Here is a 25,403-nt window from a genome sequence, read left to right on the forward strand (position 1 = left end):
CCTAAGAAGGATTATCAGTTTTTGATTAAGTGTTGTTATGGAATTTTAGCCGGAGAGTCGCCGGAGCAGCAGATAGGAATCCCTCACCCAGTTTTTCAGCAGTCAGCCATACGAGGTGAGTTTCCTTCCAGTAGGAACGGGTCTACGGCCACAATGTCGACCCGTTTAAGTTGTAGAGTATGCCGGGGTGAGCCCGATGCCGGGATTAGCTCGATGCAGATTATATGTTTCCGGACTTCGGTCCGATGCCGGTGCGGTCCCGAGAAGTAGTTATGTATGCCTGATGTCTTTGTGATTCATGCATGTTTATATGTTATGTGTTATGTGTTCCGGGGTAAGCCCGATGTCGGAGAAAGCCCGATGTATGTTAATTATGCCATGAGTTATATGTTCCGGGGCAAGCCCGATATATGCTAGTTTATATGTTGCGATTATGTGTTCCGGGCTTCGGGCCGATGTCGGGGCAATCCCGATGCAGATTATATGTTTATGATATATGATGTGGTGTGTATGTGTCGGGGCAAGCCCGATGCCGGGGTGAGCCCGATGCTCGATGCGGTTGGATGCCGGGGTGAGCCCGATGCCGGACGGGAGTTCGATGTCGGGTAAGCCGATGTTGGGATTCGTTCCGATGCAGTTGGGAGTAGTCCTAGAGTTATGTTATTTGCTATACGTGATTTGTATGGTATGTGGTAGTTTGGGGGAGCTCACTAAGTTTCGTGCTTACAGTTTCAGTTTTGGTTTCAGGTACTTCAGCTAGCAAGGGAAAGGGCTCGGGATGATGGCATGGCACACACCACAGTTTTCTTAGCCTGGGAGTTTACTCTGATATGTTATATGAGATTGTGATATGATGACAGATTTTATGAGATTTTGAGATACATGTTTTATGATTTTATACTATGGCGATGATATTTATGTTTGTTAAATGATTTTGAAAACGAAATTTTTGGCTAGTATTTTTGGGATGTTTCAGTAGCACCCAAGGTCCAATAAGTGGTCAGAGCTAGGTTTGTGGGTTCGATTCTCTCAGGGAGCAATTTCTGGTGGGGGGATTGTTGGGGTCAGAAATGGATCAGTCTCCGCGATGCGTAAGGAAGGTTTCCTAGTCGCAGTCGAATGTCGTAGGCGCTAGAGGGCTGAATGTGCTATATGTACAAAGGTTGCGCCATTCTGAACACTAATTGGTTTTGGGAGAGTTGGTAGAGCTTGAGGTCCAACAAATAGTCACAACCATCGAGGTTCCAGTCACAGACGAATTCATTCCATTAGTTCATAATTGATCGCATGCCTCTAAATAATCAGAAGAATCCGAAGAAGATGTTGAAGAAATAGAAACATGTGAAGCTCCCATAATTCCCACTGCTTCAATCTAGGGGGAACCATCAACTTCGCAGGGGGAACCTTCATCACAGCAGATCAACCATCTCCTGAGGTTCAAGACTTGTCTGCGGGATGTTCTCAAATCGAGGGGGAACAAGTTCAAGATGTTCAAAGAGAAGTACCTCTCGAAGTTGAATACATTTCATCCAATGCAGTTGTTGAACATCATCAATCATGTCTACACAACTGGACTAGAGATCATCCACTTGACCAAATAATAGGAAGTCTTTCTGCAGGTATTAGAACTTGGTCCTCTGAAGACTTAACCAAGCATTGTCACTATGTGGCATTCATGTCATCAACTAAGCCCATAACCATCAAAGAAGCCCTTATGGATCATGGTTGGATCGTTGCTATGCAAGAGAAGCTTGCATAGTTCAAGAGAAACAAGGTTTTGAAACTTGTTCCCAAGCCAAAGGGACATATCATAGTTGGAACTCGTTGGGTATTTCGCAACAAATTGGATGATACAGGTGTGGTAATCAGAAACAAAGACCGACTTGTAGTAAAAGGTTATAGTCAATTAGAAGGAATTTACTACAACGAAACATATTCTCAAGTTACGAGGCTAGAGGACATACGCATCTTCCTAGCGTATGCGGCGCATAAAAATGTTAGAGTACATCAAATGTATAGAAAAAGTGCATTCTTCAAGGCTAGAGGACATACACATCTCTCTTTCTCTCTTAATATCATTTCTAGTTATTTTTGGTTATGAGGGCAATCCAAAAAGGACTTTGCTTATATTTGCAAGTTTATACCAATTTAGTTATGAGCTTGGACACCTTAATCCAGCAGGAACTTAGGTGTAATATACTTCTATCCTATTTGGCATTAGAAATTGGTTATACTAGGTGAGTTACTCAAATTAACAAGTAAAACTCAAGTTCATGCCCCTAGGATGCAAAAAAAGGCCCATTTAAAACAAAAACGATAAGGTGGTTGGACAATATTAACAATAACCCTTGATTTTTAGATGTTTTAACTTTTAACATTCTTCTAACATTTATTAATCTTAAAATAAAATAGGTTTGCAACCCACTGCTTACCCTAACCCCACACACATTAACGTTCATAAAATGTTTGCATCGGTTCCCCTCCCCTCTGGTCACCACCATTCTACACAACCACCCCCATCTTATGACAAAGACCACCACCATCGTTGTATCCCTTCCATCAGCAATCACGATCATTGTGTTCCCCTTGCTAGGTGAACTCAAGCTCCTCACCAAGAGATCTTGCATTCAATGATCGACTCTTAGAGAATCAAAAGCAATAGCGTATATGGAGGTAGAACTGAAAAAAATGGTCACCGATCTCCAAAATATCAAGCGTTCATTATCACACTCGTCTCATCAAGCTTTTATCCCTCAAGTAACTTCCTCTAAATTGGTTCTTTGATTTTCATGTAATGTGTTTTGGTCCTTATGATGTTCGGATGAAATCAATGAATCTGGATGCGTTTTAGTGTTAGAAATGTTGTGTATTAAGAGGTTAATATCAATGCTTACAAAACCATATATATATATATATATATATATATATATATATATATATATAGGGCTAGGTTATAATGTGGATGAACAACTATTGTGTGGACGTGTGAATAATGCTATTTTATGAAAATTACTAAGAGAATATGTTGTTTAGTAATGTGAATACGTTCAATCTCACAGAACTATTGTTATTTTAATGGATTCTCACCAATTCTAATTCATTTTTGTTCTCATTTATCGTTTTTTATTTATTTTAATTCTTACAGAATATGACTCAATAAACATCCTGATAACATTCTGACATAATGAAAATAATTTAAAAAAAATGTATAATAACCTTATAGACGATTTAATTAGTGAAAATGCTTAATAATTAAAATAATTATATAAGATTGAACGTATTCATATAAACAAACAATATATTTTCTTTGTAATTCTCACAAAATAGCATTATCCACACGTCCACACAATAGATGTCAATCCACATTTGAACCTAGCTATATATATATATATATATATATATATATATATATATATATATATATATATATATATATATATATATATATATATATCTTACTAGGATTTTTAACCTTTTCGCTATCAACTAAAACATGCTCTATTGGATAAGAATAAAAACAAATGCAAACAAACAATTGTTTAGTTTCGCTGCTTGTGTTAACTCTATCGATCAAATTTGCACAATGCTATTTCAGTATATTTTTGAAGATATTCTCATTATTCGACGTGCATAACGAAGTTTGTAGTAGTTTCAAATGATCAATTCCATGATTTTTTTCATTGGTAGATTTATTGCGTGTAAAAAATCTTAGAGAATTTTTTTTTTCTAGTTTAAATTATCTAACTATCAAAAAATAAAAAATAAATAGAAAAAATAAATCAAACAGTTAAAATAATCTTTTTTAAATATGGCATTGACCAATCTACAATTAAACTAGTTCATAAGAATCAAAACTGCAACTTTAAAAGTCTTTGGATGAAAGCCACAGAAATCATCAAACAACAAGGATATTTTTGCAATTTTCTCTAAAAATAATGTTATTATCATTATTACTATTATTTTGGTAATTTTTAGTTTGATGTAATTTTATACGAAAGCTGCAATTCTTTTCAATGGAGATACCCCGAAGGCCAGAACCACCATGGTCAAAGTAATTAGAATAATTCTTCATGGGAACTTTTAGACACCAACTATCTGATCATTATGCTTCTCTAATTCAAAGAACACTGGTTAACAAAGACCCGTGTGCGGGAAAAGCGATTCATGCTAGTATAATCAAGTCGGGTGTCCATGTTGGTGTGTTCCTTACGAACAATCTGATGAATTTGTATGCGAAAACGGGGTTTCTTGTAGATGCTCGTCGGTTGTTCGATGAAATGCCTGTTAGGAACGCATCTTCTTGGAACACGATTATATCTGCTAATGCGAAACAGGGAAGGGTTGATTATGCACGCCACCTGTTTGACGAAATGCCCGAACCTGATTCTGTCTCATGGACTGCGATGATGGTGGGTTATAATCAAATGGGTCGCTTTGAAACTGCTATCAGAATGCTCGTCGACATGATATCTTCCAAAGTAATGCCAACACAGTACACATTCACTATCGTTCTTGCCTCCTGTGCTGCCATGAACAGGTTAGATATTGGGAAGAAAGTTCATTCATTTATTGTTAAAGTCGGGCTCAGTAACTACACCAGCGTTGCTAATTCTCTGCTAAACATGTATGCAAAATCAGGCGATCTGTTGACAGCAGAATCTATCTTTGGTAAAATGAAATCAAAAAGCACATCAAGTTGGAATACTATGATATCAATGCATATGCAATGTAGACGGTTTGACCTTGCACTTGCTCAGTTTGACCAAATGTCCGATCGAGATATAGTTACATGGAATTCAATGATTTCAGGTTACAACCAACACGGTTTTGACACCGAATCTCTTCATATGTTCTCAAATATGTTAAAGATCAAGAATCCAACACTCAAGCCAGATAAATACACATTAGCAAGCGTTTTATCCGCATCTACAAACATTAACAACTTAAACTTAGGGAAACAAATCCATGGTCACATCATCAGATCCGAATTCGATCTATCTGGAGCTGTTGGAAACGCTTTGATTTCAATGTACTCTAAAATTGGTGACATCAAAACAGCTCAAAAGATTGTAGAAAAATATAAAACATCAAACGAAAACAACATAATCGCATTCACATCTCTGTTAGATGGATACATCAAAAAAGGTGAGATGGGGCCCGCAAGAAAAATATTCGATTCATTAACCGATCCTGATGTGGTAGCATGGACAGCCATGATTGTAGGTTACATGCAAAACGGGTTCAACAATGAAGCAATCGATCTTTTTAGATCAATGATCAAATCGGGTCCACAACCTAATAGCTACACTCTAGCAGCTATCTTGAGTGTAAGTTCAAGTCTTGCTTCTTTAAACCATGGGAAACAAATTCACGCAAAAGCTATAAAAACAGAAGTTGCATTATCGGTTTCTGCAAGTAATGCTTTGATTAACATGTATGCGAAATCGGGAAGTATTGGGAACGCGAAACGTGTGTTTGAAATGATAAGTGGTTTAAAAGATGGTATATCATGGACTTCCATGGTTATTTCTTTAGCTCAACATGGTCATGGTGAAGAATCTTTGAAATTATTTGAAAAAATGTTGGATTTTGATATAAAACCGGATCATATAACTTATGTTGGAGTGATTTCGGCTTGTACCCATATGGGTTTAGTGGAAAGAGGTCGCGGGTATTTTAAAATGATGCAAGAAAGACATGGGATTGAACCGACTCATAGTCATTACGCGTGTATGGTTGATTTGTTGGGACGTGCGGGGAAGCTTCTAGAAGCTTATGATGTCATCAAGAACATGCCGATTGAACCGGATGTTATCGCGTGGGGTTCACTTTTATCTTCAAGTTTTGTTCATAAAAATATGGATCTTGCTAAAATTGCAGCCGAACGGGTCCTACTGATCGATCCGGATAACAGTGGGGCCTACTCGGCGTTAGCCAATGTGTACTCGGTTCATGGGGAATGGGAGGAATCTGCTAAGATTCGAAGGTCGATGAAGTTTAAAAAAGTTAAGAAAGATCAAGGGTTGAGTTGGGTTCAAATAAGGGATCAAGTTCATGTTTTTGGAGCTGAAGATGGTGTTCATCCTGAGAGGGATGGGATTTATGAGATGATGGGAGAGATTTGGAAGGGGATTAAGAAATTAGGGTTTGTACCCAAAACTGAAGTGGTTTTGCATGATCTTGATGAAGAGGTGAAAGAGGAGATTCTTATGCATCATAGTGAAAAGCTTGCTATTGCTTTTGCGTTAATGAAGACTCCTAAGAATAGTAGTTTGAAGATTATGAAGAATTTGAGGGTGTGTAAAGATTGTCATTCGGCTATTAAGTTTATTTCGAAACTTGTTGGTAGGGAAATTGTAGTTAGAGATGCAACTCGGTTTCATCATTTTAAAGATGGAGCATGCTCCTGCAATGATTATTGGTAGCCAAAATAGTTTCTACTGCATTTGATTAGGACCGAATGTGATGTTAAAAAAAAAAAAAAAACATAAATTATACTAATATTTTAGCTCGCCCAAAAGTTGGAATTGTGTGGGAAAGATAAATTGTGTGGTCTTTCTTAATCGGCTGTGGTTATCTATGTTGTTATTTTACATCGCAAAATTCAACAAATATTGTTATTTTCTTCATGTTTCATAGGTTTTGACTTGTTCAAGTATTCAACTATATGTACTTTATTGATATTTTTATTGCTTTATGCAAGTGAAAAGCTGAAAAATAAAAATAACAAAAATCCATTCCTTTAGAGTTTAGACCAAAAGTTTGAAACCAAAAAAAAAAACGAACTAAATCGATTTTTGGGGGCAAGAAACCCAGAATTTTTGGATACAAAATTAAGAATTCATAGCAAGGGTAGTTCCGTCTTTCGACATTGTGTGACGGTAACGGTACTCAACGGCCAAATTAGCCGGAAAAAATCATGGATTTTTGGTCAAAATTGATGATAAAAAATATAAGACCAATATAGTAAAAATTACAAATGCGAGGACTACTAGCTTTCGTCTTTTAAGACAAGCAACATATCCGCTTTGGAAAACGTGGAAGTCGAAGAGAGACCATCGAATTTTCCGTCTTGCAGCTTCCTTTATAAACAAAATTTTATTTTATTGATCTGAAAAGGGTGTAGAGGTTCAATTCCACCCGATAAAGTCTAAGAAAATTTCATCAAAAGGACTCAAAAGAATGGTAAAAGCCATTAGGGTCTACGAGCTTGGTGGCCCTGAGGTTCGACCCTCTCTTCTAATGTCTGCACCCTATATCTGTTTTGTGTTAAATTATGTTGAAGAGAAGTTTTGTTGTGTTTCATGTTTAATTTCAGTTATCCTAGATTTTGTTGTGTTTGTAGTTGTTGCTGAAGAAACTGTTTTACAGGTACTAAAATGGGAAGATATCGAAATTGGGGATCCTAAAGAAGGAGAGATCAGAGTGAAGAACATGGCCATCGGTGTGAACTTCATTGATATATATTACCGGACCGGAGTTTATAAGGTGCCTGAAATTCCTTATACACCAGGTTTCTCTTCCGATTCCGACCCCTTTAAAGATAACCCATCCATAAAAACTATATATAAGTTGAAGTTGAAGTTGATACGAGTAAAGTTCCGATTTTAGGAGTGGAGGCAGCAGGTTTGGTGACAGTGGTGGGGTCTGGAGTAAACAATTTGAAAATCGGTGATGTTGTTTATCATAATTCAATGGGAACCTACACGGAGGAGCAGATTGTTTTGGCTGAAAAAGCGTTTCTCTTACCTCTCATCGATCCTTTAGTCGCCGCCTCTGCCATGGTCAAAGGTCTAACTGCTCGGTTCCTAGTCCGAACATGGTTCAAGGTATTATGATGACTATTCGTAGGTTTCATACAATTTACTAATAAAATAAAATCTTAAAAATAGGTAGAACAAGGACACACGGTGCTCGTCCATGCAGCAGCAGGTGGGGTCGGATCTTTGTTATGCCAATGGGCAAATATGCTTGGTGCCATTGTTATCGGAACTGTGTCAACAAAGGAGAAAGCTTTGCAAGCAAAAGAAGACGGATGCCATCATGTTATTCTCTACAAAGAAGAGGATTTTGTTACCCGTGTTAATGAGATAACATCCGGACAAGGAGTTGAAGTTGTCTTCGACTCCGTAGGGAAAGACACTTTTCAGGTATGTCTTTCTGTATTTAGTCAAAATGAAACATTCATATAAAAGTTAGCTTACCAGATTAAGTTGTGTGTGTTTTAGGGATCATTGGCATGTTTGAAAGCTCGTGGATATATGATGAGTTATGGTCAATCTTCCGGGACGCCTGACCCTGTTCCTTTATCTGCACTGGCTGCAAAATCCCTGTTTTTGACGAGGCCTTCTCTGAGGACATCTAACATTTCTAAGGAGGAGATGCGTGAAGCCATTGGAGATGTAGTTAGTAAGGTGGGGTCGGGTGCCTTGAGGGTCCGTGTAAATCATACCTACCCATTGTCACAGGCTGCTCAAGCGCATGCTGACATGGCAGCTCGGAAAACTTCTGGCTCCATTGTGTTGATACCTGATGGATCAGGGCACTGAAGTGTGCCACATTTTAGTCCTGCTTTTGCTTGGTTTGCATGAAAGAAAGAATTGATGCAAGTTATCAGACATTAGTTACGGTGCAATATATATACTTGTACTTTTACATAAATAGGTGCAATATATATACTTGTACTTTTACATAAATGTACTTTTACATAAATAATAATCTGTAAAGGGATATTTTCATCGGTTTGACAAAAAAGTCCTAAACTTTATTTTTTTTTACAGTAAAGTCTAAATTACTGGCAGTTTTTGACACTTATACCCTTTTTTTCCGGTTAGCCGGTAATTAGGATTTTTTTTGTCAAAAAAATAAAGTTTAGGACTTTCTTGTCAAATCGTCAATTAGGACTTTACTGTCAAAAAAATAAAGTTTAAGACTTTCTTGTCAAATTGTTGAAAACATTGGGACTTTAGTGTATATATCCCTTTTTTTGGTTAGAAATTTAATGGTATGATACTCTTTAAGCATAAGAGTTATTGAAACCTTCTCTAATCAGTTAGATCCTATTGAAATCCTTAATGTTTGTTTCTCGTTAAATCGTTTTTTTAATTTCAACAAACCAACATTGAAAAAAATGGACATAATCAAGAAAGAACCAGAGTTATGTTGGCTTTTTGCAGTCCCAAAATGGAGAAATAAGAAACCGAAAAAAAACGAAATTATCCTTCTTTCCATTCTCCACATTCACACCTTTTTGACTAGGCATGTGTTGTTTGTGTTTGTATAATCTGTCTCCACTTTTTAGTTCAAGATTTGGGGGCGGAGCAAAAAGAAAGTTTTACAAGTCTTTTCACCATTTCTCGCTCTCTCTTTTGCATATGTTTCTTCTGATCGTGATTGTGTCAGGGTAAAGATGATGATGGTAAGAAAAACAGTAGTGCCGCAAGAAAAGTCACAATTAAAAGTTCTTGGGTTACGAAAATACACTAAAGTCCCAATATTTTCAACGATCTGACAAGAATGTCCTAAATTTTTTTTTTGACAGTAAAGTCCTAATTGACGATTTGACAAGAAAGTCCTAAACTTTATTTTTTTGACAAAAAAATCCTAATTACCGGCTAACCGGAAAAAAAATGGTAAAAGCATCAAAAATTGCCGGTAATTTGGACTTTACTGTCAAAAAAATAAAGTTTATGACTTTTTTGTCAAATTGATGAAAATATTGGGACTTTAGTGTATATATCTCATCTGTAAAAATTAATTTTCTTTTTTACTCCTATTCTCATATATTGTTGTATTTGGAATCCTGATTCCTGATTTACGTTGTTATTTGTCTTGAAAGGGCACATCTTTGCATGCTAAGAATGAAACCCAAGTTAACTTTTACTTTCGACAATGCATGGTAAGGGCATCCACAATACATTAAACTTGTTAGAGTTTAATGGATTGACACATCATCATTTTACTTGTTATACAACTCTATATTAATTTTCCTACAATGCATTGAACTCAATAGAGTTCAATGGAAATTTTGATTATATATATGTAGAAATTTGGAAACTACAAACTCTCAAAAGGTCGTTAAAGAACATGCCTATAGCCTTATATTGCTTTACTGATTATATATATGTAGAAATTTTGATTTATTTATTTTATTCAATCTTTATTTGTTAAGCAGTTTATTTAATATTCGCATACATTCATCAATTTCATCAATATATTATATATATGAGTGTTTATTTATTTAAAGTTATTGATATTTCGCATAATAAAGCTTTCTTGAAGTAGATTTTACCATGTGTGAGCCGTTCTACAATTTTTTCAAATTTGTTGTATTTGTTTTATGCAGTTTTTTTTTATTTTATTTTATTTTATTTTATGTAGTGGGTTTGGATATAAGTATTTGAAAACCGCTATTTATTTGGTTTATGCATTGTCTTTGACATTTGAATATGATTTTCGTCTGTTTTCTTTTGTGGGATATTGTGGAACATCTAAAAAAAGTACAATTGATTGTGGATAGTTCTATTATGATCCTAAAAATTATGAATACAGTTTTTTTAAATAGTTTTGTCATTTAGAATCAATTATTAGTGCAGCTAATTACCCATTTTTGCCTTTAAAAAATATTTAGAGCTTTGTAACTATTCAGTATTTTCATAAAATGACATAAATTGTATATAGAACTAGTGGAATTATTTTCTGAACCCAACTTTTTTCCAAATTTTAACGAAAACTCAAGAAAAAGGGCTAAAGTTGTAGGCCCACACAGAAGACATTCAGTAAAAGCAGCCCAATTCATGAGCCCCGTTTTAATAAACATTCAACACAACCGGCACCCGCGAACGGCCAATCCCATCCGATACCAGGCACCAGCACAACCAACGGAAGATATCACGCATCACTCAATCTGTACATCTGTTCTATCTTCACGGCTCTCTCCGGTAACCCCTGACACCACCGCCTCCGCCCTCGACATTGAAGAATCTTATGGAGACTCTAGAAGCGAGCTATGTCGAATCTCTGCCAACGGTGAATCCTTTAGAATCTGAAACCCTAGTTTCATCCTGCGATTTTCAAAATTCTGACTCAATTAACCATAATCAGACCCAAGATGCTGATACGAAGAATAATATTCAGCCTTACGGGCAGGCGGTTGGTACCTCCTCGAAGAATCCATTAATTAAGATTATTCAGAAACCGTTGTTGTCTGAAACTGGTCTCACAAACAACACGAATAGTGGCACGGATAAAGATTGTTCAGGTGGCGAAGAGGAAACAACCAGCAGGAGACGGAGGAAAAGCCGTTGGGATCCTCCGCCAAGCGAAGAAACCGGTGCCGTCAGCGATGGAACCGGGACATCGGGCACGAGAAAGAGGAAATCGAGATGGGCAGATGATGAACCGAAGCCACTCATACAGCTTCCTGATTTTATGAAAGATTTCACTTTAGGTATTGACCTTGATCCCGAAATTCAAGCACTTAACATTAGGCTTCTTGAAATAAGTAGAAAATTTCAGTCAGGGCTTCCCTTGGATGATAGACCTGAAGGTGCTAGATCACCTTCTCCCGAACCAATTTATGATAACTTGGGCATTCGAATTAACACAAGAGAATATCGAGCTAGGGAAAGATTAAATAAAGAGAGACAAGACATCATATCACAGATTATAAAGAAAAATCCATCTTACAAGCCCCCAGCAGACTATAGACCACCAAAACTTCAGAAGAAGCTTTACATACCTATGAAAGAATATCCAGGCTACAACTTTATCGGACTCATAATTGGGCCAAGGGGGAATACACAGAAGAGAATGGAAAAGGAAACAGGTGCTAAAATTGTAATCAGAGGTAAAGGGTCAATGAAAGAAGGCAGAATGCAGCAGAAAAAGGACTACAAACCCGATCCCTCTGAAAATGAAGATCTGCATGTTTTGGTGGAGGCCGAGACACAGGAATCACTTGATGCTGCTGCAGGTATGGTAGAGAAGCTTTTACAGCCTGTTGATGAGGTCCTCAACGAGCATAAAAGACAACAACTTAGGGAACTTGCTGCTCTTAATGGAACCATAAGAGATGAAGAGTATTGCAGATTATGTGGCGAATCAGGACACAGACAATTTGCATGTCCTTCCCGTAATTCAACTTTTAAAAGTGATGTTCTTTGTAAATTATGTGGAGATGGTGGGCATCCAACTATAGATTGTCCAGTCAAAGGGTCAACAGGTAAGAACATGGATGATGAATATCAAAACTTTTTAGCAGAGTTAGGAGGAACAATCCCTGAATCTTTGACCAGTCAAAGCAGTTCGACTCTTGCTCTTGGTCCATCTTTGAAGGAGTATGATGAAACAAACTTGTATATCGGGTCTTTGCCACTTGCTATGGATGATGAAAGTTTGCTCCAACTGTTTGCACCTTTTGGTGAAATTGTGATTGGTAAGGTTATTAGGGATCGAATGAGTGGGGCTAGTAAAGGGTATGGTTTTGTGAAATATTCAAATGTTGAGCAAGCTAATACTGCTATTGCTAAGATGAGGGGTTATTGTCTGGATGGAAGAACAATTGTTGTTAGAGTTGCTGGAAAGCCTCCTTCTCAAGTGGGTGTGGGTGTGGGTGTGGGTGTGGGAGTGACCCCACAAATGCCTCCTTCATATTCCAATTCAGCCCCTAATTTTGTTCAGTATTGTCCACCTCCACCTCCTACTTATTCTCCTTACCAACCTCCACCTCCATGTTCCACCATGCGACCACCATTACCATTGTTACCATTACCCTCTACTTATGGAGGAGTACAATATCCTGCAACTGCATATCCAACCACTACATTCGCCTATGCACCTTATTATGGTGTACCTCCTTCACCTGCACCTTTTCCTCCTCCTAGTAGTAATACTATCAACATTGCAAATGCTCCCTGGGCTTCAAATTCAACTGTTCCTCCACCTGGTGTTGGTGTTTTACCTGAGACAAATACATCTAGTGGGGACATGGCATATGAGAAATTCATGGCAGAGATGAGATGAAATGATGATGATGATACTGGAGGAAAGGTATCATGCTATAAACCTTTGTCTTTGTGTGTTGTTGTTTTTAAGATTTCAAGTGTTTCTGTCGAGTGGGAAATTAGCATTTGTGATATGATGATTTTTGTTTTAGCAATTTTTTTTATTTTATTATAATAAATAATATTAACCAGCTTTTTTGTTTGTGATGATATTGTTGTAGCTTTGGCAGGGGTTTGAAATCTGGGAGATGAGATTATAAACCAACCAGAATTCACAACTTTAACTTGCTATGCTGAGTTTGCTGTTGTGACATATGCAGAAAGCTGGTGCGAAAGTCATTGAGACACATAATTATACTTGTTTTGTGATTTTTATTATGTTTGATCATTTTGCAGCTGTTGCTAACAACAACTTTTGCTTTTATTACTTTTTGTTACTAATGTAGTCATCATTTCAGTTAAAGAAGACCCAGGAATCAATGTATGTTCCCAAAATGGTGCTATCTGCCATCAAAGAGTACAGATCCTAGACCATGTTATATTCCCATATGATATGATAGTGTTTATGGAACTAACCAGTAACCAACCATATTGGATAACATAATATGCATGTTAATGACTTTATTTTGTGAATTATAATTTTTTACGAATTGATTTGAATGCATCAAAACTTTTGGGCCTATTAAGTAAAAACTTACACTTGCATGGATACATACAGACATCGATTGTGCAAACAAGCTTTTTTGACCACTTGGCAGTAAGCTGTAGATGGGACCTAATTTCTAGACCGATGGGATTTTGACATGATAAATATTTGTTAAATTTATTTACTTTTAATTATAAGACTGAAAATTTCAAAACATTAAATATATGTTAAATTTATTGTGACAACAAGCTTAAGATAGCAAAAAATATATAAATTACAATGTCTTAAAGTGTTGTGGTAATGCGAATAACAGTCCTTCAATTAACATTTTCTTAGGTTTTGTGCAACGTTGTAGTAAAGGTCTTAACCTTAATGATTCATGTAAGAGTAAGATGTGAAATGGGATTATGTACTAAGTTTTGGTTTCACACTTAGATTGGGAATATGCCCTTTCAAATCAACAATTCCCTAAAGGTTTTGCCTTTGATCTTCATTCAATTTTTTTGGTGGATGATCGATCATCTAAATATGGACTCGTGGTTAGCATTTTTATAGTTTGGTATTGCTTTCGATCATCTAAATGGAACGATTTTGTTCAAATCAAATCAAGTTTAATCATATTCATACTCATGCAAACTTAGTTGAGAAAGGTATAAACTTGGATTCAAGTCGTTTCCCCTTTTGTGATGGCGCTTTTGGAAAATGTGAACCATATTTTTAATACTTGCACTTGATTGTGGATGTTTGGATTCTTGTCGGGGGATGGTGGGATTTGAATTACCCTAATTCCAGTTCAGTTAGTGATTGAATCATCGAATCATGTGGGAGGATGGCTTGAAACTAGATGTGGTGCAACATAAATGTTTCGATGCGGTGATTATTACTAATGTCTGGGTGGTATGGAATTTTCGAAAATCCTTCTTTTTTGAACAACTAAAGTTACAAAAGTAGATATTTTGATGACATTGTATCACAATCTTTCTAATGTATTATAATATGCATAAAATTATAAGATGAATTGGGTTGGTTGACTTCATAACACTTCGTTGTCATCTCGTAGTAATTTGGTTATACTGGCTTCTTGCTATTGTTCCAAAATAAATCCTTACATTTTTCGACATACCTCTTGTTGACTTCTTTGCAACTATCTATATAAGTCTTCATATAATGGAACATCATTGGTGGTAATTATCTACCGGATAGAAGTCCTTATGGCATGGGCCAATATCGGAGATTGGGTTGTGGATCGATCAACTCCATTCATTATTGTCGAAGTCGTAATGATAACCAATTTTGTTGGTATTAAACTAACGTGCGACTCTTTTTAACCCATTTATTTTTATTAACTGTTGTAAATGATCTAGAAGACATTTTTTGAAGAAAAAGAAAGAAAATAGATAATTTAAGTTCAGTTTGTGGGAAAAATAATAAAAGTCTTCTCTTTTGTAGGCAAAAAATAATAATTAGTTGCAAACAACCCTAATTAATGTCAAAATAGAAAATATAGGTCAATGTTCTTTTAGTAACATAGTGGAGGATTTCATAGCGGTCCATTATAAAATTGGTAATCATTTTGTAAAAGCTGAAAAATAGGTCCCTTGTTAATCACTTAATTGTAAAATCCCTTCACAAATTTTGATCAATTTTTATTATTTTCTTGTTTTATTATATATAATATTGTCCATGTAACTTATTAACATTACAAATTGAAGCTGCGACTTCCTAGTTTTGTTGCGGATTCAATACCGTCTGGTTTTGAGTCAGACTTGCTTCAAGGCACCGACATTATCCTTCAATCCATCTCCTTCACCTGTTGTATTTACCATCGTCTTCTTTTTTTCTTCTATCTATTCCAAATTACTACCATTTTCTGTCTATTTTCGTTGCTATTGTTTTCTCTCAAAATTCTCAACAGTAACCCACAGTCCTTGTGACCACCTCCTCAAGGAAGATAGGTTTGTCAAGTTGGGTCGTTCTGATTTGAAGCTCACAAACCTTGGGATTTAAGTTTGTTGGTGAGAGCAGTGGTTGGAACAATTTCAAATGAATGATAAGTTTGATTAAATGTTGAAACGTTTGTCTTTTTAAAGAATTTCAGTGAACTTTTTAAAGTCTAATTATGATTAAAAATGAAATTATATAATATAATATTGATGAGAAATAAAATATGATATTAGTTTTACAATTTACACAGATTGATTATGTTCTTATTGGCAATAGACTTCTCTTTAAATATTTATGTTTCTAAAGCTCTACAAAACTCTTCGTCTAGCCCAATGGAAGAGTCTCATTTGCGCTCTCCGTTTTACCCAGGTTCGAAACTCTTCGTATTATTTTTATGTTATTTTTTTCTGTCAAACTCTAACCCTAGATTCTACGTCGTCGTTGTTTTTCAGGCAGATCTCCGGCAAATATCTCACCTCCGGTGTCGATCTCTGCTAAGCAGCACCCATGGACCCCCCAGTACCACCATCTTCAGCTCCCAAGGTGGTCTCAACTTCATATCATTTCTTATAGTTCTAATCGCAGATCTGAATCAAAAGTTTCAAAGCTAAAAGAACGATGACCGGAATCTAACTTAAATTTCATATTACAGCCGAAATTCACCCCCAAAGCACCGTCTCGCAGGAAAACCGGTCGCCTTTTGCCTAAAAAGTATGTTTTCTGTCTACAATTTTGGATTCTCTTTTACTTCTTAAAAGTCGTCGTAGTAATTTTAAACATTTATGTGGCGATGGTAGTGACGATGATGTTGAAGCCGATCCAGAATTACTCCGCAAACTTCATGTAATCCCCCTCTCTCTCTTTTCATTTACAAGTGATCATATTCTTTCTTTAAGACGCACGAAAATGAATATTTTGACAAGCTATTTGATATTTTGTAGACATGGAATGGCTACTTGGTTTGAGGAATTATGATGATATCATTAATTAGCAAATATCTTTATATGAGCCACCCCGCATTTTTTAAATGGTTAACTATTCGATTTTCACTTTCCTTTTAATGTTGTAGAGACTTTAAATTCTTTAAGTTTGAGTAATCCATTAGGAACATTTGTAATTTTTTTAATACTATCTAGTTGAAATATATTAATTTCAAATTCGAATACAAAATATATATTCAGTAAGACTCATCTGTTGTTATCTCTGTATCTTACAGGAACGCCATGGCACACGAAAGCCTAAACTCGAAAAAAATTGTAATTATTATTAAACCATTTTTTAACATAAATTGATTCATGATTTTTTTTTCTTGTCTTGACTTGTTGAATCTCGGATTGAAGCTTCAGGCAATGTTACAACATCACATGGAGCTGGATCATCATCATCATCAACAACCCCGTTGAGACCGATAGATGGGAGCAGTAAAATCAGCCCAGATTTTAGAGATAAAAATCATAAAAACATCACAATTGGTAAACAAGATGGAGATGTTGATGATATGTTGATAGATGATAAGTTTAAATCCTCAAGCAAAACCAAAAAGAAGTATAGAGAACGATGGGTGAGTGAGACATATCTTTGTTATTATTACACTTTGACAGAACTGGACTAGACCAGACTTGATAAAATAATTCTTTAGTGATAAGGATGAAGAGGACATTTATGTCTTTTGCACAGATAAGAGAGAAAGTTAATCAATCTCCCGCATTGTTTCAACTTTTTGGTGACATCGGTCTCACTCCTAGTCCAATATAGATCAAACACAACACAGTCTATTGTCATGTTATACCATGTGATGTACACAATACCCCGCCTTAAATGATAAGTTATATAATTATTGGTGTGAATCACAGGATCCCCATTCATACTATCCCATCACTCTTCCTTGGAGACCCCTTGGCTCTGGAGATCCAGGTATGGTTTTAAAAAATATATATTCTTTTTTTATAATATATATTATTAGCTAACTTTTGTTATTCTGGTTTTTTTGTAGAGATTCTTAATGAACAAGAATTTGGAGAAGAAAAGGAATATGATGAAAACAAAATCAACTCCGCCTCTGAACTTGGACTGTTGGTGGGTTGGGTTGGGCCATCTTGTTGTTTATTAACAAGATTTTGATTTTCTTGTTACATTTTCACCAATTTGAAATTTTGTTTATGGGCAGGAGAAAAATGATGATGAAAAAAAGATGATCCTCTTCAAGTTTCCTCAAAAACTCCCCTTGGATAACAAGCAATCAAAACGAGTTCCAATTAGCACAAAGGGCAAAGAGAAAGAAGATTCTTCAAACAAAATTGTTTATGGAGGTTTAAATGAGTTGCCAAATGGACACATAGGAAAAATGCTGGTTTACAAAAGTGGAGCAATCAAGCTCAAGCTTGGTGACATCATCTTCGATGTAAGTTTCACAATTAATTATTCTCTCTACATTTAACTATATTCCAACATAATAATAATTTGCTGTTTTCTATAGGTTTCATCTGGTGTACTTGATGAATGTGCCCAAGATGTTGCATTGATGAATGTTAAAAGCAAGGATTGTTGTGTGGTTGGACAAGTTGATAAACAAGCCGTTATAGTTCCTGATTTGGATTCCATCTTGGACAACATTGCCAAGCAGTAAATGCTAAAGAAGGGTGTTATGGTAAATTTGTCAACTCGAGTGCCAATGTATATCTCTAACAATTAGAACCTGTCTATGAAACGTAGGAAGCTCATCCTTTATAGTAGAGTGGAAAAGGAGTTATATAGCTTAACCGATTAAGGGCTTAATGGGACAACTATACATGGTTGTTGGTTTGTGACTTAATCTGGACAAACTGATTTAATGGTTATTGTTATAAAATTGTTGAAATGAAAGGGTAAAATTGTTATTTAGTATCAGTTTATTCATACAAACATGGTTACTCTATCAGGCAATCTTATCACTTATTGGCTCTGCTCACAACTACAATCAGAAGTACCATAACTGAAAGCAAGAAAGAACTTGTTAGTTTTTTCTCAAAGGATTCTTCCATGGCTGCATTTTCATCTGTGGCCTTCTTCCTGTCATTTCTTGGAGACTGGAACAAGCTGTTCATCATCTCTGTGATTTTCTCAAATATTTCCATGGCTTTTGCCTTGATGTTGATAAAGATCCAATTTAGAATACCAGAAACTGGAAATGAGTCATCACAACCTTCAATCTCCCCTGGAATACTCTTGTTGGCTGCAAATTTTCCAAATTAACAATTTAAATGGCATTTTGTATATGTGTATAATATTTCAATTTTGTTATTCATCATTATTTTTCATGGGTAAAATAATTATCTACTTATAAGTTCGATACAAATTAACCTTCATAGACTGAATCTCTAAGCTCACGAACCGCCTCATTGTTCATAACAGCGTCCCAAACGGAATTATCAGATGCCAACGAAATCACCATTCTCTAAACGATAAGTAACATATAATTTTATGTTATAAAATTATTGTAAATCAATCTTAAATCCAAGTAAGTACCTTAACAGAAGGCTCAGTTTGTAGTAAATGGAAAGCATCATAAACACTTTCATAACCAGGAGACTGTAGCATACTTCTTGAGGGCTCAATCCAGTCCAACTCCGGAGGATCAATAACCCTAATAAAGTTCACAAATTATAAGCTAATTAAATTCACACTGATTATTTAGCGATAATTTATAATTTGATATATATAAATCAAAGACTTACTGTTGAAGAGAAGAGACCGCATCATGAACTTCATCCATGGATGGAACAGTACAAAAAACATAATCATCATAAAATCCATTTACACCATCATATTCCTCACCGGTTGTCGGAGATATTGAGTTGGCCCTGTTCCTGTTAAGCTGGTTCACGGAGGAGGAATAATAGGTATTGGAATTATAATCAGATGAGGAAGGTTTATAACTGGGTCTTGATGTGGGAGAGGTGGTGGTGTTGCTGCTATAATGTGTGGTGGCGCAGCGAGAAAAGGATTCTTGGGATGAGCCACAGCCACCGGTGCCGGCTGAAACGGCTTTGTGAAACGTCTTCATTATCCCTCCGCCGCCGCCACCTCCGCCCATTGGTCCGCCAGCTCCCTGCCCGAATGACCTCCACATGTAGTACTTATCTCTTCCTACTTTTTTGTTTTTCAAGGGTGGTCGAATAGATTCATCGGGGAAGTATTTATGTCTTTTGGTTTTTGCCAGGAAGTTAAAGTTTTGTTGAAATTTTGTAGTAAGTCCCTGAAACTTGTAGTATTTAACTATGCAGCCCCTGGATACTTTATGCTCAAATGGATCACCATTCCTACTTCGGAATTTGGAAGCGAAATTCGGCGAGACTCAAAGGACTTCACTACTTAACTAAAAATCCTAATCTACATGTAGGAAAAAGATTCAAAACAAGTTAAATTGAGTGAGTTATGCACATTTGAACAACAAAATCAGATTATATTTAATTGCTGAAACATAAAAAAAATTCTGATTTGATACTGATGATATATGGTCCATTATCATGGCCTAGACTGCTCTAGCGCGCCAGCCTGACCTGGCGTGCTCCTGCCAGCCCTGCCTGGCGGTCCCTTGTCAGCCGTGCTGGGGACTCTCCTGCCGGCCCGGTTCGGAGTCTGGTCACATCATTTGGCGTCATCCATGGGACCTACCCATGTCAAGCCATTCTGGGGTGCTGACCTACCCATGTCAGACTGTTCTGGGGTGCCGACCTACCCTTCGGTCTGTCTCAACCAAATACGGGGACTATTTCACCCCTACCGCTAGCATATAATATCATATCATAATCAAACTATCAGACATATATGGGGTGTCCGACCTACCCATTGGTCCTAGCGACCGAATCGGGGACTAATCCCCTCCTATTGATACTATCTCACATAACATGGCATATTAGCATACACATATATCAAGCACAAGCAACCCAGATGATTATCACAAAGACAATCATCACAACTAAACAATTACCACTGGGCCGGCCTTGGTGCCTTAGACCCACTCCTACTGGAAGGTAACTCACCTCGATATCGTGTAGTGTCTGAACCGTCCTCGGTGTGAAAATCGACTCCCCTCGACTCCTCAATCCCTACACGACAATCCTTCTAAGTCGTCACATAGAATATACAACCCTAACTAGGGTCAACTCAGATTCAATCAAAGTCAACATTGGTCAAAGTCAACATCCAGTTGACCTGACTCGCCGAGTTGGCCTACCAACTCGTCGAGCCCATACTCCTTTAACCCGATACAATCCCCGTCTCTACTCGTCGAGTCTAGCAAGAACTCGACGGGTTCCCCTTCAATCATCATCGGGACTATCTTCATCCGACTCGCCGAGTTTGACCTTGAACTCGTCGAGTTCATCTCCCTCCTACGAATACATCCAGTCTATGACTCGCCGAGTTGTATGAACAACTCGTCGAGTTCATCTTCAAAGGTTGGGAGATTGTCTTGGACTCGCCGAGTCTGATCATACACTCGCCGATTCCTATGATTCTCAGGTCCCTTTTCATGTCTAAACAACTAAGGGACTTTCCATCCTAACAACTGGTCCATCCACAAAAGGGATTTGGTGGTTAATACACCCCGGCTCGTTGAGTCCCAAGAACGACTCGTCGAGTCCAACCTTGACCATTACTATACAGTCGATTTAAATGGGTCTTAACACATCAAAACCATAGATCTGGCCTTCTAATGTCCATTTTACACGTAAAGCTCCAACTTGGTGCACATGCATGGGGTCTTTGGCTCAAAATGCCATAAAAGGTGCTCTACAAGATGCATGGGGCTCTCATGGCCTTAAAGTTGGCACCTTTATGCCATGAGACCCCTCCAATGACTCAGATTTTGAGTCAACATTCCATGTACACCTCCCAAATCCGAAAATGGCTTGGAAAGCCCTAAATGTACCCAAAGTCCAAGCTTCTAAAGATGAATAAATACATGGAAGACCAAAACAGGGGCATTTTACCTTGATTGAGCTGGATATGGACCAAAACCTCTGGATCTCCAAGCCTCAACTCGAACTCTCAAGCTTCTTCCTTCTTCTCAAGCTTCACAATCCACCAAATGCACCAAAATGGCCTTAGAACATACAAAAACGGCTAGGGTTTCGATATACAGCTCTCTGGGAGTGATAGGGACGATGGAGGCTAAGATAAAGTGTTTAAATAGGGTGCAAACCCTAAATATTAGGGTTTTGTCCAGATAGCTCCTACTCGTCGAGTCGGTCTCCCGACTCGTCGAGTAGGTCACTTAAACCCCCGTTCCAACAGTCGAGTCTACTCGACGAGTTGGGCCTCCAACTCGCCGAGTCCCAGAGTAAATTGTAATATTTTCATGAAATTAAATACGTACCAGGAATCGGGTGCTACAAAATTTTAGGGCTACTATTCATTCATTAATTCGTTTATTTATTTATTAAATAAACGTGGTGTTACAACTCTTCCCCACTTAAATTAGATTTCGTCCTCGAAATCATTCCTTACCATTCTTACACACCCAACCACTTCTAGTAACATGGTTACCATCCTGGGCACACCTTAGCCCTCCTAGGGTAGCCATGACCAATCTTCGTAAAAGCCCTAAAATCCGTAGGTGAACGAATTCCTCGCAACAAGATAGCATCTACTCGGTCTGCAATTTGTTGTCTCGAGATGGTCCGAACCCCCGACAGACCATTCATATTGAATCATTATCATTGAATCCAGTCCGTTTATCCCTCAACAGGCTACTCAACTTCTGATAGCTCGAGGTTCCCACTATAAAACAGGGTCACAGACCCAATTATCCTTGCAGACCACTAATACTTGGCCAAGGCTCAGATACTCCCGCTGTGAGTGACTTGTCACCCCCCCCCCCAAATCATCTAGCTATTCTGTCCATACTCGCAACCTGAAACACAAATTCTAACACTGCCCAATGCTGAAACTGCTTGAACACTGAACTACCTGAAGTAGTATGCTGCTACATAGCTGCTTCCTAAAATCTATCGAGACCTTCCTGGTCTCAATTCATCCGTCGGTCATCTGAATTTACCGGGTTCCAGCCCGGTCGCCGAGCTAAAAGGGCTCCCGCATAGTCATCTCACACGACTTCTGAACGAAATCCTTCTCGGGAACTAGTTGCCACTAGTTATCATGTCACTGAGGCTCTAATAACCTTCTGATTTAAATGATCGGGTCCATGCGTCAAATTCTGACGTCACCAAATCCGAGGCTAAAAGTGATTGCTACATGACCAACGGTAGACTTATATCACAACCGACCTAAAGCAATTCCTTGCTTCCTTGATCTCGTAACTGTAGTGGTGTTCCTACAATCCTATCACTGGCTCAACCAGATCTAATCCGTCTGGGTAATTCCGAAACCCAATCCATGGATTTCCATATCCTCACTGCTACACCCGAACTGGTGGGTACTACTGTTCCTTCCGCGTCCTAACAACGCACTCATGCTATCTACCAACCTAGTGAATGCTACGGCTGCACCAGCAGACTTACAACACTCTACCACTATCTGGCTGCTAGCGAATGCTACGGCTACACCCGCAAACTTACAACACTCTAAGGTGGTGTTTGTTTTTTGTCTGCAGATCTGCGTGACCTCTTCTGTCTGCGCCGCGCAGACCACACGCAGACATTAACTTTCGCAGACTGTTTGTTTTTTTGAAGACTGCTGACCTAAAAATGTATGCGCGCCCTCTTCTTGGCGCAGATGTAGACCAGAGTCTTCTAACATCTTCAGACATCTTCTAGCCTAAAAAAACACATATATCTATTTTTTTTTAAGTTTTTTTTTTAATTTATATTTTTTCCAACTTTATTATTGATAAACAATTTGAAAAAAAAAATTACAAAACTTAAAAAAAAAACGTTCGACGATACAAACATGATATTTTTGACAAATTTATAAATAATGATTTATTACAATAATAGTCGTTGAAGTTGTTTATATAAATACGAAAAAAAATCATAATATATTCTTATATTTTTTTACTAAATTTTGTAAAACATTATTTAATACACTATCGTCAATTTCTCGAGAAAATATTTATGCTACGTTTTTAATGGATTTAATTGAAAAAATTGAAGTTTATTTCCATCCATTTATGTATCAATTTCTTTGATCCTTAATTATAATGTTTAGTTATAACTTTGCAACCAAAGTTGTTGGTTTTTATCAAATATATACGTTAATTCATACCATTTTTATTTTTATTTTTTATACAATAATGCATAAAAGTTGATATAGATTTGTTAATTATTTATAACAAAGTCATAAAAATATTAAAAAAACACTTTGAAGTTTAAAAAAATCAGTTTATTTAGATTTCAGTTTATTTTAGTAGCCCGCAGATGTTAAAAAAACAAACAGTCTTCTTTTTTCAGACTGCAGACGTTTGGTCCACATCTTCTACTACAGAGGTCTACAGATGTGGTCCGCAGACTGCAGACATTTTGCCTTAGAAAAAACAAACAGCACCTAATATTATCTGACTGCTAGTGAATGCTACGACTACACCCGCAGACTTACAACACTATAACACTATCTGGCTGTTAGTGAATGCTACGGCTACACCCACAGACTTACAACACTCTAACACTATATGGGTGCTAGTGAATGCTACGGTTATACCCGCAGACTTACAACACTCTAACACTATCTGGCAGCTAGTGAATGCTACGGCTACACCCGTAGACTTACAACACTCTAACACTATCTGGCTGCTAGTGAATGCTACGGCTACACCCGCAGACTTACAACAATTTCCATACTGGGTCAAACACGCACTCGACCTAACACACAACTGAACTTGAATTCTAACTGGAGCTCTACCCTGGTTCCCGAAACCTGCTGTCTGAGAGTCTCGAAGGCTGTCTGCTGCTCAGGTCCCCAACGAAAGGCCACCGATTTCTTGGTCAGTCGGGTCAAAGGAACCGCAATCTCAGAGAAGTCCCGTATAAATCTCCGGTAATAACCCGCTAGACACAGGAAACTATGAATCTCAATTGGAGACCTCGGAATCTCCTACTGCATCACAACCTCTACCTTGGCCGGATCGACCAGAATACCCTTCTGGTTGACAAGGTGCCCAAGAGATTGCACCTCGCGCAACTAGATGTCACATTTGGAGAAGTTTACAAAAGTCTCTCCCCCACTTAGATTCGACTAAGTCTTCATGGCACGCGAGAATTGAAGGATTCCCAATCCTTCTCGCTTTCTAATATCCCACTGATGACAACCTGTTCTTACTAATGCTAGCGACCAATCACCGGTTACACCCTAAGATCGCCCATCCTCTGAAATCTTGAAGAGTACTCTTGAAATCCGGTCCAGTCTGACACCTCAATCCATCTCCCATGCTATCAACTGAAGGCTTTAATCTCCACTCTGGCTGACGAGTCCTCGTTCCCACTTCCAATCTCGCAGCACCACTGAACTCTAACCGAACACAAACCATGCGAGAAATGCAATTCTCTTGAACATCCGATGACCAACCACTTATGCATCTAACACCCGCAACGGACTCCACTATCTTCGTGATACCAGTCCTCCCCTAGCAGCGGTAGTGCCTTGAACTCCGAAGTTCATCCATAGACAATTGTCGACCATACCAGAACCATGATAGAATCACTGAACACTGACTTCACTGGAGAACTATCGCTCTACTCCTGACAGAGTATCCTCTAAATAATACTCCTGCACAGATCCCGACAAAGATCCGGAATGATAACGGCACACACGGAACCCACTCCGCAAGATGCGTCCCTCTGTGGGCTCATCAAGGACCTTTCGGCATGCAGGAT

General features: G+C 37.7%; 4 protein-coding genes and 1 pseudogene across 9 annotated transcripts; 4 read left to right on the plus strand and 1 right to left on the minus strand.

Annotated features, from left to right (window-relative positions):
• Positions 1 to 3,894: 3,894 nt before the first annotated feature.
• On the plus strand, positions 3,895 to 6,593 carry LOC145161529 (pentatricopeptide (PPR) repeat-containing protein). Its single transcript, XM_079081073.1, has one exon. It carries the CDS (start codon positions 4,071 to 4,073, stop codon positions 6,423 to 6,425), a length of 2,355 nt encoding a protein of 784 aa, XP_078937199.1. The 5' UTR covers positions 3,895 to 4,070; the 3' UTR covers positions 6,426 to 6,593.
• A 407-nt stretch (positions 6,594 to 7,000) lies between these two features.
• LOC145161530 (uncharacterized) lies at positions 7,001 to 8,773 on the plus strand. The gene is made up of 5 exons (XM_079081074.1): positions 7,001 to 7,224; positions 7,372 to 7,513; positions 7,612 to 7,829; positions 7,893 to 8,150; positions 8,229 to 8,773. The coding sequence occupies exons 1-5, from the start codon at positions 7,183 to 7,185 to the stop codon at positions 8,547 to 8,549; spliced, it is 981 nt and encodes a 326-aa protein (XP_078937200.1). The 5' UTR covers positions 7,001 to 7,182; the 3' UTR covers positions 8,550 to 8,773.
• Positions 8,774 to 10,829: 2,056 nt separating this feature from the next.
• On the plus strand, positions 10,830 to 13,654 carry LOC145161531 (splicing factor-like protein 1 pseudogene; annotated as a pseudogene). Of its 2 annotated transcripts, XR_013738526.1 has the most exons (3): positions 10,830 to 13,050; positions 13,226 to 13,331; positions 13,463 to 13,654. The product of XR_013738526.1 is annotated as a splicing factor-like protein 1 pseudogene, transcript variant X2 (transcript). The 2 variants fall into 2 exon arrangements; XR_013738525.1 differs by having other exon boundaries at positions 13,226 to 13,654.
• A 2,267-nt stretch (positions 13,655 to 15,921) lies between these two features.
• LOC145161532 (DNA-directed RNA polymerase III subunit RPC4-like) lies at positions 15,922 to 18,474 on the plus strand. 4 transcript variants are annotated; one of them, XM_079081076.1, is made up of 10 exons: positions 15,922 to 15,963; positions 16,047 to 16,137; positions 16,247 to 16,305; positions 16,392 to 16,437; positions 16,811 to 16,850; positions 16,935 to 17,155; positions 17,448 to 17,508; positions 17,588 to 17,670; positions 17,762 to 17,995; positions 18,071 to 18,474. In XM_079081076.1, the coding sequence occupies exons 2-10, from the start codon at positions 16,102 to 16,104 to the stop codon at positions 18,218 to 18,220; spliced, it is 930 nt and encodes a 309-aa protein (XP_078937202.1). In that variant the 5' UTR covers positions 15,922 to 15,963; positions 16,047 to 16,101; the 3' UTR covers positions 18,221 to 18,474. The 4 variants fall into 4 exon arrangements, with proteins under 4 accessions (XP_078937202.1, XP_078937203.1, XP_078937204.1 ...); XM_079081077.1 differs by lacking the exon at positions 15,922 to 15,963 and having other exon boundaries at positions 15,978 to 16,137; positions 16,941 to 17,155; XM_079081078.1 differs by lacking the exons at positions 15,922 to 15,963; positions 16,047 to 16,137 and adding an exon at positions 16,536 to 16,624.
• On the minus strand, positions 18,443 to 19,768 carry LOC145161533 (uncharacterized). The gene is made up of 4 exons (XM_079081080.1): positions 19,308 to 19,768; positions 19,099 to 19,216; positions 18,934 to 19,027; positions 18,443 to 18,805 (listed from the first exon to the last, which is right to left on the minus strand). Exons 1-4 carry the CDS (start codon positions 19,700 to 19,702, stop codon positions 18,522 to 18,524), a joined length of 891 nt encoding a protein of 296 aa, XP_078937206.1. The 5' UTR covers positions 19,703 to 19,768; the 3' UTR covers positions 18,443 to 18,521.
• Between the last annotated feature and the right edge of the window lie 5,635 nt (positions 19,769 to 25,403).

The sequence above is a fragment of the Lactuca virosa genome, chromosome 2 (assembly GCF_052849685.1).
Source record: "Lactuca virosa cultivar CGN04683 chromosome 2, Lactuca_virosa_CGN04683_v6, whole genome shotgun sequence".
Taxonomy (NCBI): Eukaryota; Viridiplantae; Streptophyta; class Magnoliopsida; order Asterales; family Asteraceae; genus Lactuca; species Lactuca virosa.